Source organism: Schistocerca serialis, chromosome 4 (genome assembly GCF_023864345.2).
Source record: "Schistocerca serialis cubense isolate TAMUIC-IGC-003099 chromosome 4, iqSchSeri2.2, whole genome shotgun sequence".
Lineage (NCBI taxonomy): Eukaryota > Metazoa > Arthropoda > Insecta > Orthoptera > Acrididae > Schistocerca > Schistocerca serialis.
In genome coordinates, this window is record NC_064641.1 from 901,954,199 (window position 1) to 901,970,554 (window position 16,356).

The 16,356-nt window shown below is 45.4% G+C and overlaps 1 protein-coding gene across 2 annotated transcripts in view; it reads left to right on the forward strand.

The window, feature by feature from the left end:
- The window catches only part of LOC126475063 (arylsulfatase B-like), a 75,468-nt gene that overhangs the window by 39,537 nt on the left and 19,575 nt on the right, over positions 1-16,356 (forward strand). For both annotated transcript variants that reach the window (XM_050102623.1, XM_050102622.1), the window contains exon 7: positions 9,182-9,317. In XM_050102623.1, the coding sequence (XP_049958580.1) occupies positions 9,182-9,317 (136 nt within the window). The remainder of the gene's footprint in view (positions 1-9,181; positions 9,318-16,356) is intronic.

Genomic DNA, 16,356 nt, shown 5'->3' on the forward strand with positions numbered 1-16,356 from the left:
AAACAAGCTGCTTCACTGAGGACAGCTGGTACCCCGAAGGAATTCGAGGGAGCTACAGACAACAAAGATAGTCCGTAACCTAAATTTCGCTTAGAATACGAACTCCTAAATTACAAGCCCTAAAGCTTCTTGCAACCCATTCGGATTTATCATCAGCTTATCATCAATCTCCCAGCTGAATGTATCAACGTGACCGCCATCGATCAGAATATACACATACGGCTCCAAAACAAGAAAGGGGACTGGCTTCGCTTACTTCTGACGTGATGCACTATTTTTGGCTATGCTTAAGGTTCCAACGGAACTTAGCATATTCACTGACGAAATTCCGGAAATCAAGTACGAACTTAGGTACGGGCCATATCAGTCCAATGACATCCTTGCTGTCTTGGGTTTAAGGAGTGAGCTTGAAAATCTTTCTTCATTTCAGTTGTACAAGGTGCATCGTGATTTTCCAATTGTATCAGTGAAATGTAAAATGTCTAGGTGGTACACGTGATAATGAATAATACATTTGTCAATAATCAATTGCCTGACTACGCACCAATGTCAAAGGACAGTTAATAAATAAATCAAAACATCATAGGAATCAAACGCGCAGGTAATGTGGCCTGTTTATGTGAACACTATCCTTTGTTGTTTGCTACTTTTTTCTGGTTTACCTTGCTATAGTTTAAACTATGAAAGATCCCCTTAGAAAAATTATGAATGACTGTGCTGGTAAACTTCTGCGTTCTTTGATTTTCAAACAGTTGAGCAAAACTCAACGTACTCAAACAGTTTTCTCTTTACTTATTCTGATTATCACTAAACTGGCACACAATATTTTAGCGCAACGCAATCTGACTTTCAATAGCCCCTACAAAATAATGGCCCGACTAACAGAACCCTATACCTTTCGTGATCACTTACCTCGCCGGCCGAAGTGGCCGTGCGGTTCTAGGCGCTGCAGTCTGGAATCGCGAGACCACTACGGTCGCAGGTTCGAATCCTGCCTCGGGCATGGATGTGTGTGATGTCCTTAGGTTAGTTAGGTTTAACTTGTTGTAAGTTCTAGGGGGCTAATGACCTCAGAAGTTGAGTCCCACCGTGCTCAGAGCCATTTGAACCCAATCACTTACCTCACAAGAATCTTCGTTACTCGAACTACTCAATACAGCGAGCGACGACACTGCCAGCTACATAAAAGGTTCTAACTACTGAAGGCACCAACTACTGATAGGTCTAGTTAGCTAAGGAAAGATTGTGACAGAGAACAAACAAGGTTAATAATGTTCAAAAGTCAATTCATGACAACCATCTTTACAAATTTCCTTTTTCTGGCAGACACACGGCCAGATCGTCTGCTTACAGTAACCTATCAAAACTCTGGCATCTCTCTCTCTCCCCACATCCACCCCTGCTGGGTGCTCACCTGCAACTGCCCAAAGCTGCGCGCTGTTCACATCCAACTGCCCAACACTACACAAGCGAATATTCCAACAATGAGTCCAACCAGCCACAGACTGCATACAGCACAGTCACTGATTTTCATACAGAGCGCTACGTGGTGTTACCAACATAAAAACCTAAACAGCCTACTTACGACTAGTCTTGCTTGCTAATTATTCCCAGCCAGTTTTAAAATTATCATTTATTATTCTATAAAATTTCCTTTCAAAATTACTTTTAACACGTTTTCTATTACTCAGCGAGAAGGTTTAATAATTTTGGAGTGTTTGCAGTTCACGAAAACACGCTGTATACTGCCAGTGTGTGTTCAACATTTGCCGGCCTGCTCACATCTTTGCACGTTTACAGTGCGCACATTTCTGATAGCGAATTTCCTTTTATAGTGGTTAATTCAGGTGAAATGACTGTTTATTTTTATTATAAGAGAAATAAATCTAACATGCCGAAATGAAACTTTTTTGCGTTTGTTTGACGCGGACATCACTGCTGCTCTCGTGTTTTATACTGAATGTGAGTGACATAAAAAGTGCACCGCCCCTCAAATCTCTCGAAAAAAAAAATAAAGCAAAACAAAAGAAAATGAATGCCAGGAAGCTACTGCTTATTCAAGAAGAGTCGCGTGTAATACATGACGTCACCTGCATCTGACCAGTAATGTGAAGGTGTTGGTAAAGTTACGAAAGGGAAAAGTGTATGGAGAAAAAAGTGTTCATGGTGTTTTGGTTGAAATTTTACTCTTTTTGAACGTTTCAAAATATATTACGGTGCTGTATGCCAAATACATTACGGGTGAGGCTGTCATACAGATGTTATTTTAGGAAACAAGGAGGAGATCTGATAAAAGGAATTTGCACGTCTCTATTTACAATACACTGTAAAAATGTTTTAATGGTAGCCATAAATGAGTGGTGTATTGACTCGTGCTACACCTTGTGTTTAGATTGCATTGGTTTTCCTTTCCTTCCCCTGACATGTTTGTTTGATATGTTGTCTGTCATTAAGTGGCTGCTTAGTTGTCTTTTCTCTCTGCTATCGAGATCAGCCTTTTTGAGTCCGGGGAACTGCTATGAAGGAAGTGAGATGTCTGACCGGTGGTAACCTCGTGTGGCGGCGCGGAAGTAGGGGCGTGCGCTCAGAGAGAGTCTGGTGGAGACGGGAGGAGGTGTGGCTCGCCAGCGCGGACCAGAGGTGGTCGGTTGTACCGAGTCGCCACGTGATGTACGTCGGTTGTGTGTAACGAGCGGGTTCAGTTGACGGAAGAGCTCCCCGCGGGTTGGTTGTATACAGAATCGCCCCACGAGTGGTTGCTGTTCATTTCACCTTGGTGGTACGTTAACAAGCTTCTTTAAGTCCTCCTTTTCAACACTGGAGTTAAAAGGAGACACCTAACATGAAGGAGCGGTCACTACCCGTCAACGTTGCGGAGAAGATGTGAACTCCGGTGACAGAGTGTGCTGTCGCGTGACCGTGGCGTGTTGGGTACGCTGGCGACTCGTGTGGATGTGTGGATCCTTGCCATCGGAGGTCGTGTAGTGCCCGTTCGAGCATAATTGCAAGTTAAGTTAGTGGAAGGTTTAATCATTAAGTAATAAGTTTGCGTAACCAGTGTCTCTTCTGCCTTGTGGCCTCTGGCGATCGATTGTCTACATAGCAGACAACGTCACGCTCTTTGCGAATGATGATGTTGTATACAGAGAAGTGACAGCGCTAGAAAATTGTGGCGAAATACAGGAAGACGTGTAGAGGATCGACGCTTGGTACAGGGAGTGGTATAAACAAGTGTAACATACTACGAACACATAGATGGAATCTCCCTTCATTGCTTGATTACATTATTGCAGAACAATCAGTGCAAGCAGGTACTTCCATAAAATATCTACAAGTATGCGCACGAGCAGTTCCAACTGGAACGACCACATAAATTTAATCACGTATAAGGCAGATGTCAGACTGAGATTCACTGAGAGAATCCTTAAGAAATATAGTTCATCAATAAAGGAAGTAGCTTACAAAACAACATTCGACCAAAACTTTAATATAGTTGGTCAGTCTGCGATCCGCATCAGATAGCATTGGTAGAGGAAACATCGGAGATCCAATCAACAACAGGGTGTCTCCTTACAAGTTTATTTAGCAAGCGCAAAAGCGTCACGGAGACGCTCAGTCAACTCCAGTGGCACACGCTTCAAAAGAGGCGTTCTGAATCACCGTTTGATGATGATGTTTGGTTTGTAGGCGCTCAATTGCGCGGTCATCAGCACCCGTAGAGTCCCAATCTTTACACGGTCCCATTTAGCCACTTTCATGAATGATGTTGATGGAATGAAGAGGATAACACAAACACCCAGTCTCCAGGCAGAGAAAATCCCCAAGTCGACCGGGAATCGAACCCAGGACCCCGCGATCCAGAGGCAGCAACGCTAGCCACAAGACCACGATATGCGGACTGAGTCACCGTAAGGTCTAATGTTCCCCAAAGAATCAACGAATAGATTGCTTGTTCCTACAAATACGTCGCGAAATGACCATGAAGGTCAAATTAGAGAGATTCGGCTCGACGCACGAGCAATCGTTCTTCGCGCGAACTATTAGCGACTGAACAGAAAAAAGGTGGAATTCACAGTGAGACGCCCTGATAAACCTGCAGGACAGGACAGGTACTTTAAGTAGTGGAAAGGGGCCAAAATAAGCGGCTGTCAGTTACACTCGAACATACAAACTTTTATTTGATCAAATATTTCAAGAGCCAAGAAAAAAAACCACAGCCTTAATTTTGGAACTTAATTAGCGGCTGAATGTGCCGTAGAATCTCATGTCTTAAGGGCAAGACCACTTTAATTTAAAAAAGGCTGAAAGCCAATAGCTTAAAGCTCAACCAAAATCAGAGACATAACGGGCAAAGCCTTATCTTACAACAGATCCTTAATTAGGCTGAAGGCCCAAAGAATCAGACACTATAAGAGCAAATACTTAAGACTCAATAACATTAATTTTTGAAATGCCAATGGCTTTACTTAAAACTGTTGTTAAATTAGGCTGAAGGCCCAAACCATCTAACCATTTAACACCTTAAGAGCAGAACAACTTTAATTCAAAAATGTTCAAATGTGTGTGAAATCTTATGGGACTTACACACTACTTAACCTAAACTATCCTAAGGACAAACACACACACACACCCATGCCCGAGGGAGGACTCGAACCTCCGCTGGGCGCTGATGACCCCGCTGTTTAGCGCCCGTAAACCTCAAACACACACACTCGAACCTCCGCCGGGACCAGCCGCACAGTCCATGACTGCAGCGGCTAGACCGCTCGGCTAATCCCGCGCGGCAACTTTAATTCAAAATCGGATGAAGGCCCCAAGAATCTGACACTTTAAGAGCAAGACAACTTAAATTCAAAATCGGCTGAAGACCAAACAATTAGGACTAATTAACATTAGTTTTAAAAATGCCAAAGGGTATACGTAAAACAGTTCTTAAATTAGGCTGAATGCCCAAACCATCTGGCGCCATAAGGGCAAAACAACCTTAATATAAAAATCTGCTAGAAGCCATACTAGTACAAAGAACAAGAACATACAAGAAAAGGCAGTACAACCAAGGGAGGTCAGAATTTCCGATGGTCGGCCTGTAATTCAAACACTAACGTTTGCTTAGGTGAGACTGGCAGTCGGCCCAACCATTGTCGATCCGACGACAACCCTACCGACAGACAATCAACGGACCCACCGACAAGACAACCTCCGCTTTACCCGACCAGATTCACAACAGGGAGTTCAATGGAAGAACGTAGAAGGTATTGGCGCCCACAACCAATTATACATTGAGCTGTCAAGCTACACACTGTGCTGGACAGCGACAACACGATGAGGAAAACACACTGCCTGAATTTACGTCAACGGCCAGGGCAGATAACCGGAACGTTAACGGCCACGAGGCAGAAGATTCCGCTGGTGCACTTAAATTCAAAATAACGAAGCACGGTTAAACTCCACCGGAGGGTGGCTAAAATTTGTCAACTTGAAAACACACGTTCTTGCTCGCGGGAATATCCCAACAACCGACAACGAACTCCAAATGACACAATGTGAACAGTCGTGACTTGCTAGTAGATTAAGTCAAAACTCAACTTTCATGTCCAATATCGGTGAGCCACGAACCTCGTAGCAATGGGAACAGCACTACACACTCCAGCACCGCATAGAGGCTGCCAGCGGGCCCTGCCAAACCACGCGCCACGGAGATTTCCTCGCTGCTTCACGCCAACCGACCAACAACCCGCACACAGCCAACCCGGTAACTATAAGCACTAGGCCAAAGATAGTCCAAGGTACGAATATCGATACACGCCGCTGCTGCCACCCGCGGAAAGAGAGGATAACAGCATAATCGCGATAACCGCGGGAGGCTAAACACAGAATAGCAACCGAGGTTTAATCCAACACATAGCATGAGCCAGCCACAGGTCAAACAGTGGTGCACATTGACGGAAAAATATCACAATATGAAGAATGAGTTGGGTGGTATAAACGAAAATTGGTAAGCGTGTAACTACATCTGTAATATGACGTCTGTCCAAGTTCCGCAACAGGCGTCTAAGAGTGGCTCTAGTAAGGCGACTGTGAGGATTCAAATCAGGTTTGCTTTAAATAAATGCTGTAATGGTCGTGCGTTAGTTACCCTATGGGACTGGATATGGTGAGTTGATGTTAGTCAAGAATGCCTTTAAGGCCACAAAGACCTCTCTGAGTTTGATCGATGTCGTGTAATAGGCCTACGAGAAGCTGCATGATCCGTCTGCTGTACTGCAGAAAGGCTTAGTTGGAATGTAGCAACTGGCTGCTGGCAGTGGTGGTCACGACGGTCGCAAGGAGACAGGCCTGCGAACTGTCACGTGGCAGTACATCTACATCTACATTCATACTCTGCAAGCCACCCAACGGTGTGTGGCGGAGGGCACTTTACGTGCCACTGTCATTACCTCCCTTTCCTGTTCCAGCCGCGTATGGTTCGCAGGAAGGACGACTGCCGGAAAGCCTTCATGCGCGCTCGAATCTCTCTAATTTTACATTCGTGATCTCTTCGGGAGGTATAAGTAGAGGGAAGCAATACATTCGATACCTCATCCAGAAACACACCGTCTCGAAACCTGGACAACAAGCTACACCGCGATGCAGAGCGCCTCTCTTGCAGAGTCTGCCACTTGAGTTTGCTAAACATCTTCGTAACGCTATCACGCTTACCAAATAACCCTGTGACGAAACGCGCCAACCTTCTTTGGATCTTCTCTATCTCCTCTGTCAACCCGCCCTGGTACGGATCCCACACTGACGAGCAATACTCAAGTATAGGTCGAACGAGTGTTTTGTAAGCCACCTCTTTTGTTGAGGGACTACAGTTTCTAAGGACTCTCCCAATGAATCTCAACCTGGCACCCGCATTACCAACAATTAGTATTATATGATCATTCCACTTTGAAACGTTCTGTACGCATACTCCGAGATATTTTACGGAAGTAACTGCTACCGGTGTTTGTTCTGCTATCATATAATCATACAATAAAGGATCCTTCTTTCTATGTATTCGCAATATTTTACATCTGGCTATGTTAAGGGTCAGTTACCACTCCCTGCACCAAGTGCTCATCCGCTGCAGATCTTCCTGCATTTCGCTGCAATTCTCTAATGCTACAACTTCTCTGTATACTACAGCATCATCCGCGAAATGCCACATGGAACTTCTGACACTATGTACTAGGTCATTTATATATATTGTGAAAAGCAATGGTCCCATAACACTCCACTGTGGTGCGCCAGAGGTAACTTTAACTTCTGTAGACGTCTGTCCATTGGGAACAACATGCTGTGTTCTGTTTGCTAAAAACTCTTCAATCCAGCCACGCAGCAGGTCTGATATTCCGTAGGCTGTTACTTTGATTATCAGGTGACAGTGCGGAACTGTATCGAAAGCCTTCCGGAAGTCAAGGAAAATGGCATCTACCTGGGAGCCTGTATCTGATATTTTCTGGGTCTCTGGCAGTACCGAGGGGGAAGACTGTCGTTCTCTACGTATGGCTCAAGCGCAACGTACTGCATCTGCAGCAGCAATCTGAACAGTAGTTGGCACCATAGTAACACAACGAACTGTCACATATTGGTAACTTCAAAGACAGCTGAGAGCCAAATGCACTGTAGCGTGCATTCCTCTGACCCCAAACCACCGCCATTTGCGACTTCCATGGTGTCAAGCGAGAGCTCATTCTAGAGAAGAGTGGACGTCTAAATGGCTCTGAGCACTATGGGACTTAATTTCTGTGGTCATCAGTCCCCGATAACTTACAACTACGTAAACCTAACTAACCTAAGGACATCACACACATCCATGCCCGAAGCAGGTTTCGAACCTGCGAGCGTAGTTCAAAAATGGTTCAAATGGCTCTGAACACCATGGGACTTAACATCTATGGTCATCAGTCCCCTAGAACTTAGAACCACTTAAACCTAACTAACCTAAGGACACCACACAACACCTAGTCATCACGAGGCTGAGAAAATCCCTGACCCCGCCTGGAATCGAACCCGGGAACCCGGGCGTGGGAAGCGAGAACGCTACCGCACGACCACGAGCTGCGGACACGAGCGAGCGTAGTGGTCGCGCGGTTCCAGACTGTAGCGCCTAGAACCGGTCAGCCACCCTGGCCGGCAGTGGACGTCTGTTGCGCTTTCTGATGAAATCTGGTTCTGCCTCGGTGGCAGTGATGGCTGTGTGTTGGCTAAAAGAAGGCCAGTTGTGGGCCTGCAATCGTTCTTTCTGAGTCCTAGACACACTGGACCCACGCCTTGGGAGCCATTCCGCATGATAGCAGGAGCACTCTCGTGGTTTGACCACACACCCCGATTACAAGTTTGTACGTCATTCTGGTGGTTCGCTCTGTTGTGGTTCCATTCATGAATAGCATTCCAGTGTGTGTTCTCCAACAGGATAACGCTCGCCCACGTATTGCTGTTGTAACACAACGATTTCTAGTGGCGACGTCTTGCCTTGGCCTGCTCGATTATCAGATCTGTCTCCAATCGACCATCTTTGGGCAGCATCGGAGGACACCTCCTGCATCCTCCACAAGTAGTACTAACCGTCCTTGAATTGACCGAACTAGTGCAACAGGCATGAAACCCTGTCCCTCAAACTTACGACACATGCTACAGCACGATCCATGCACGTTTGCACACTTGCATTCACCACTTTGGCGGTTACACCGATTATTGATGTACCATCATTTCAGATTTGCAATGGTTTATCCCGCTCTTACATTGACCTATGGTCTTGCAATGTTAATCACTTCAATATGTTACCTAGACAAAGGTATTCATGACATTTCGTTACTCTATGATAATTATAATTATTTTTTTCCTTTTGAATTCATTATGGGAGTGACAGTGATCAATGTGTTACAAATATTTACAGTCTTGATCACGATTTATTTATTAAGGTGACCGGTTTCGACCACTACTGTGGTCACCTTCAGACCAGATTCAATGGTCAAGACTGTTTTTATAGTAAATAATTATTTTTTCGTTTGGCTTTTTCCGTCAGTGAACATTAGATATAGATGCAGGTGTTCATTTGTGATTTTGAGACGGTCTAGGAAAGAACGGTTGATGGCTGTTGTTGCTCTAGAGGCCCAGAGTCATGGAGAAGTACAGCGCGACTTGATCTGTGTTGCAGATTAAGAACACCCTGTGGGAAGGCGGAGTGCGAGGAGTCGCTGCCGTCTGGAGCCCGCTGCTGGACAACACGCCCAGGGTGTCCAACCAGCTGATGCACATCACAGACTGGCTGCCCACGCTATACGCAGCAGCAGGTAATTCAAGTTTGAAAAGGTCTATGTTAGGGGACGATACCTGTGGAGTGGGGCGACGGACGAAATGTAGGTAGAGAGAATGTGGTTGAGCAGAGAAGAACAGGAAGAACGATACACAAAATTAAATCATTGTTTATTCATTAGCCTTCTCCCAATCACAAGTCTTACTCACTCCATTGACTGAACTAGATATAAGGAATTACCATTATAACTACAGTTAGATAGATTTCACTACAGAGATAGTCTGGTGTTGTCTTTCGGACCTTTATTTCGTACACTGCTTGGGTAAAGACGGGAAATGAAGGAGTACATTAAATATTAGGAATTTTCCCCACAGCGTGCGATCACGCTTTCTAGCGATACGAATAATTTAACATGGTGCTCTATCATTTTTCTTTTGCTCATCCAGCAAAAAATAAATAAAAATAAAAAAATGAAAGGCACTATGTCCTGTTATTCTGCACATTACAATTGTCAAGTCATAAACACACAACAATATGTTATAGCTGTTGTTAAATTATCATAAACGATTCACAATGCGTTGAAAGATATCATCGAAAGCAGACACACCTATAAGCGTATAACAACAACACAGAGAAACAATTAAATGTTATAAGGTGCCGCATGTGTTTTTCTGATTGGTAGCCTGGTAAAATAGTGATCTTACTCTGTATTTATGGCTGAAAATAGGCAAAAATACCAGAAAAAGTAACTAACTGACTCCTTTCGAACAGTCCTCGGAAGACCAAACAGTACCAACCACCGCTGTGTCGTCCTCAATCGACAGGGATCACTGGATTCGGATATAATGGGGCAAGTGGTCGGCACGCCGCTCTCCCCGCCGTTGTTAGTTTTCTTGACCAGGGCCGCTATTTCCCCCATCAAGTAACTCGTCAATTGGTCTCATAAGGGCTGAGTGCACCTCGCTTGCTAACTCGGCAGACCCGGACGGTCACCCATCCAAGTGCTAGCCAAATCCGATAGCGCTTAACTACGGTGATCTGACGGGAACCAGTATTAGTACTGCGGCAAGGCTGTTGGCAAAATTCCACAGTAATACCTTCAATCACTGTCTCCTATTTTCCTACACCATGAGTGCAATGGCCACACTGTGATTAATTAAATTGGGAGGAATTTCTGCCCTGAAAACAAGTAAAACCATTTCTTCTGCCTAACACAACTGAAACAAGCATCACCGTATGGCCTTATGGAGACAAATACAATGTATAGCCGTACCTCAAATAATTCTCAATTTATTGCCTGATGCATATGGAAATCGACCTTTGGGGACCGAAGTAAAAGATTGAATAGAAACTTTTGGCTTTATTAACAGCTACTTTTACGTGAAGGAAATTTGAATTAATGCTGCTGTCCCTTACGAAATGAAGACTTGACAACAACGTAGTTGACAATATTGACACATACACAATCGTTACGGTTACTACAAGCCACACCACAAGTTGGGAAATCGGGCCAAATTTCTAATAGTTTACTGTCGAGTTGAGATTTTCACACACAAATTTTTTATTCATATCTTACAGGAAACAACAGTACGGCAACAAACAACCTTTTAAACACGCCGCTAACGGCAATGAAGCCATTTACAGCAAGGCAATAGTTTAAAAATTTCTTTTAAAAACGGCAATCCAGTCATTTATAGCACAATTCAAAATTTCTTTTTTTTTAAATAAAAAAAAATATAGAAGCTAATAGTACGGCAATAACAGCCTTTCAAAAGACGCCGCTAACGGCAATCTGGTAATTTATAGCAATACAACAGTAAAAAAATTTAAAGAACATTAGTAAACAGGCAACTAAAGTAAATACAGAACGTTGCTAATAAAGTACGGTGAGGTAGTGTAGCTACCAACACCGCCATTAAAAAAAAATCAAAGGTCTCAGCAAACTCACGATTAGTGGCAATAAAGGAATAGAGGAATTTAAATAAGTTTCTAAACAATGGTGCCCTGGAATATCATTAGAACATAACAGGTATGATGGACTCTTGTAAGGCGGCCACAAATCACCCACTCAGGGATGCTCAGGCTGGGCAGAATACTGACCAATTTAAATACGCCCGTAAACGCAATTGCTACTTTCAGGGTGGTCACTGCACCGACTTTTAGCCAGCGAAAACTTCTAATAATATGGCTTATCTTCCTGACCGAATTAGAGCTAACACCGTGCAAGGAAACATTGCACCACACAGTCCTGAATGAGCGACCACATAATCAACCGACAAGAAGCATGAATTTACTCATAACACACGACAGAATAGCGAAAAAAACTGCCAAAACTACACCTCCCATCGGACAGTAACGAGAGGAGGAGTAAGATGACTGTCTTCAATTACACCGGTGCCGGGGACAGGAAACCCGATCGCCGGAGGCCACAAGGCAGAAGAGACACTGGTTACGAAGACTTATTAGTTAATGTCTAAACCTTCCACTAACTTAACTTGCAATTATGCTCGAACAGGCAGTACACGACCTCCTATGGCAAGGATCCACACATGAGACCGCGCACGCGTCGCCCGTGTAACCAGCACGCCACGGTCACGCGACAACACGCTCTGTCACCGGAGTTCACGTCTTCTCTGCAACGTTGACGGCTAGTGACCGCTCCTTCATGTAGTATCTCCCTTTTAAACTTCAGTGATGAAACGGAGGACTTAAAGGAGATTGTTGACGTCCCACCAAGCTGAAATGAACAGTAACTACTCGTGGGGCGATTCTGTATACAACCAACTCCACCCACTCGTCACACACAACCGACATACATCACGTGGCGACTCGGTACAACCGACCACGCCTGGTCCGCGCTGGCGAGTCACACTGCCCTCCCGTGTCCACCAGACTCTCTCTGCGCGCACAACGCTCCTACTTCCGCGCCACCACACGAGGTTACAACCGGTCAAAGATCTCACTTCCTCCATAGCTGGTTCCCGGAAGCAAAAACGCAGATATCAATAGCAGAGGGAAAAGACAACCAAGCAGCCACTTAATGACAGACAACATATGAAACAAACATGTCATGGGAAGAGAAGGAAGACCAATGCAATTTGAACACAAGGTGTAGCACGAGTCGATACATGGCTCAAAAATAATCAGCACGGGGGTGCCACTGTGGGAAAAAGAGAAAGGCTATTTATTATAAGACTGCGTGTGAGCGAACATGCTGAGGACAAATAACAGGGGAGAAAGTTCTATTACTCATTCACAGAGACAAATTTACAATTTCGTTAACCGATTTGCTTGAGACAAGGGCAGAGCCAGTGAAAAGTACGTTGGCGTCCAAAATTAAAGTAACATAGAAATTTTGCAATGTTGGTTTTTTTTTCAACAAAACAGTATAATCAGTCGACAGTAAAGCAGAAACAATATGAAGAATATAGAACATAAATAACTGCAACATGCATAGCGATAGACAAAAATGTCCTTCGTTTTTTCCAAGGTAACGGATTTACACACACGTTCCGATAAGTGGTTAATGCACTCAGTGTGGGGCGTGACCATCTCTGGCAGAAATACAGGCCTGACTAGCGACGGGGTATGCTGTGTATGATGTCATCAACCTCATTTTGAGACAATAACGCCCATCATTCCTTCAGCGCTGCTAGAAAGTGTTGGGGAATGGTTGGTGAAAGTTGGCGTGATGCATCCCGTCTCCCAGTGCATCCCAGATTCCAGACATGCACTATAGGATTCAGATCTGGAGAGCCAGCAGGCCACACCTTGTGTGCAATAAGTTCCCTTTCCAAGAAAACATCGACCTCGTGTGCTCTATGAGATCGAGAAATATCGTCCATCAGTACGAAGTAGTGGCTTACAACTGCTCACAACAACGGCTAATGAGGTCCCACGATCTCGTCACGATACCTGACAGCTGTTAAACCTTACGGATTTAACCGTACAGTTTCACGAAAAGGTGTTCAAATGGCCAACGTAATCACTGCCTACACCATTAATGACCATCCTCGATATCAGCCTCTTTCCAGAATGGTTGGGTGCCGAAAGCGCGTTCCACGTTCTCTCCAGATGCGAATCGGACTCATCTGTGAAAGGAACGACCGTCAAAGTGGCATGTTGACCACTGAAGAGACCGAGCGAGGTGGCGCAGTGGTTAGCACACTGGACTCGCATTCGGGAGGACGACGGTTCAATCCCGTCTCCAGCCATCCTGATTTAGGTTTTCCGTGATTTCCCTAAATCGTTTAAGGCGAATGCCGGGATGGTTCCTTTGAAAGGGCACGGCCGATTTCCTTCCCAGTCCTTACCTAACCCGAGCTTGCGCTCCGTCTCTAATGACCTCGTTGTCGACGGACCGTTAAACGCTAACCACCACCACCACCACCACCACCACCACCACCACTGATGACGTTCTCTTTCGTAAAGACGTGTCAGAGGTACACATATAGAAGGACTCCAACAATGAAGACCACTCTGCCGATTCCTTCTTTACACCATTTTCCTTGCTACAACAGGACCTGTGGATGCTGTGAGGTCAGATGCCAGTTGTCGTGCTGTACTAAGGCGGTACCGTGGTGCCCCTGCAGCCAAACAACGATTCTCTCTTTCTGATGTTACACGTGGTCGGCCCCGCCTTGGTCTTCGGGATACAGTTTCGATCTCTGTGAACGGTCACCACTGCCGAAAAACAACAGAACGATTCACGTTAAGCCATCAGGCCACATCGTCTTGTGACTGTCCTGCTTCCATTCTTCCCATTTGTCTCCACCGTGGACAGCCTGGTAAGGCGTCTTCTCTGTACCATACTGCACCGTCTGTGACTGTGCACACAGCGGTTGTGGATGTGGGACTACCCGGCGTACAGTATCCAGTTTGACAGGTGCCCTGACGTCATCATTGGCGTGCTTGTTGACAAAAATGCCGTCTTCTGTGCAGGTCACGATCGTACGGACATCTGCTGACAGTTTGTAAAATTACAGCGTGAATTAGACGCAGGACGGGAAAATAATGGTTCGTTGGTTTAATTTTGGACACCAATGTAGATATTTGTTATAGTTATTGAAGCGAGAGAACCAGCATACTGGTCAGCTTCAACAGGACGGTGTAAATAATTCATCTTACGACACACATGGTAAAGATTTCTGCAATTCGGAAAGATTTTGGTACAAAGAATTGTAACTACGAACAACTCCGTTCGCGACCTAATTAGCAGCACGCCAGCAAGCGTCTCACCTACATTGCCTCGTAGTGCAGCTGCACAGCGCGTCCCCACAGCATCTCCAACGCACGCGTCCACACTGTGGCTCGTCCCGCCTGGAACTGACTCCCTTTCGCTCCTCAGTATCCAGCGAGAGGACACACTTCCTGGCGCACGTTGCCGCCAGTCAGGGGCCCAGCTTCCGGGCTCAGTCGGCTTGCGTCTCAGAACGCGCCCTGCGGATCCCCTGTTCACTGGTTTTCACTGCCAGATTTGCTGAAAAAATATCTAAGCTTCTATCGGGAACTTCCAGCAACCAATGGAAACATTCGCCCACGAATTCGGCTGGGAAAGAGCGTTCCACCTACGAGCTCCAAGTCACGTACACCAAAGAGAGACGGCTGTTGGGTCTCTGCCACCATATGTTTCCTTGTTCCTCGATTCAGCCGTTCAGCTCTCCTCCTCCCCCCCCCCCCCCCACATGCTATTGTACTGTGCATTTCAAACGGTTCAGCCCTCTTATCCTCTGCTTGGAGAGGATAGAAAATTCGCGTTAGCCCACAGTCAAACTGACAGAATGAATTTCACGCAAGAGAGAGATTGTTCTTGAAGTAGAATCTGCTGATCATAAAGGAAATGTCAGCCATTGGTCCGAGTAGAATTCAATAAATATGGCGTATAAAAATGGTAAAATAGCGTACCTAGTTGAAAGGATGTACTCTAATAAAAGGTATACTCAAAGAGATGTATGTGTTTCAATATGTAACATACTTTTTTTTAAAAAATAAAGCGAGAGCCACCTATGACAGATCACGAATGCTGAGATACAATCATTTAAAAAAGGCATCGAACCTATTCCGCAGAAGTCATAGCTTAGAAACTATATTAAACGACCAATATACACTACTGGCCATTAAAATTACTAAACCACGAAGATGACGTGCTACAGTCGCGACATTTAACCAGCAGGAAGAAAATGTTGTGATATGCAAATTATTAGCTTTTCAGAGCATTCACACAAGGTTGGTGCCGGTGGCGACACCTACAACGTGCTGACATGAGGAAAGTTTCCAACCGATTTCTCATACACAAATAGCAGCTGACCGGCGTTGCCTGGTGAAACGTTGTTGTGATGCCTCGTCTAAGGTGGAAAAATGCGTACCATCACGTTTCCGACTTTGATAAAGGTCGGATTGTAGCCCATAACGATTGTGGTTTATCGTATCGCGACAATGCTGCTCGCGTTGGTCGAGATACAATGACTGTTAGCAGAATATGGAATCGGTGGGTTCAGGAGGGTAATACGGAGCGCCATGCTGGATCCCAACGGCCTAGTGTCACTAGCAGTCGAGATGTCAGGCATCTTATCCGCACGGCTGTAACGGATCGTGCAGCCACATCTCGATCCCTGAGTCAACAGATGGGGACTTTTACAAGACAACAACCATATGCACGAACAGTTCGACGCCGTTTGCAACAGCATAGACTATCATCTCGGAGATCATGGCTGCGGTTACCCTCGACGCTGCATCACAGACAGGGGCGCCTGCCATGGTGTACTCAACGACCAATCTTGGTACACGAATGGCAAAACGTAATTTTTTTGGATGAATGCAGGTTCCGTTTACAGCATCATGATCGTCGCATCCGTGTTTGGCGACATCGCGGTGAACGCACATTGGAAGCGTGTAATCGTCATCGCCATACTGGCGTATCACCAGGCGTGGTGGTATGGGGTGCCACTGGCTACACGTCTCTGTCACCTCTTGTTCGCATTTACGGCACTTTGAACAGTGGACGTTTCGTTTCAGATGTGCTACAACCCGTGGCTCAACGCTTCATTGGATCCCTGCGAAACCCTTCATTTCAGCAG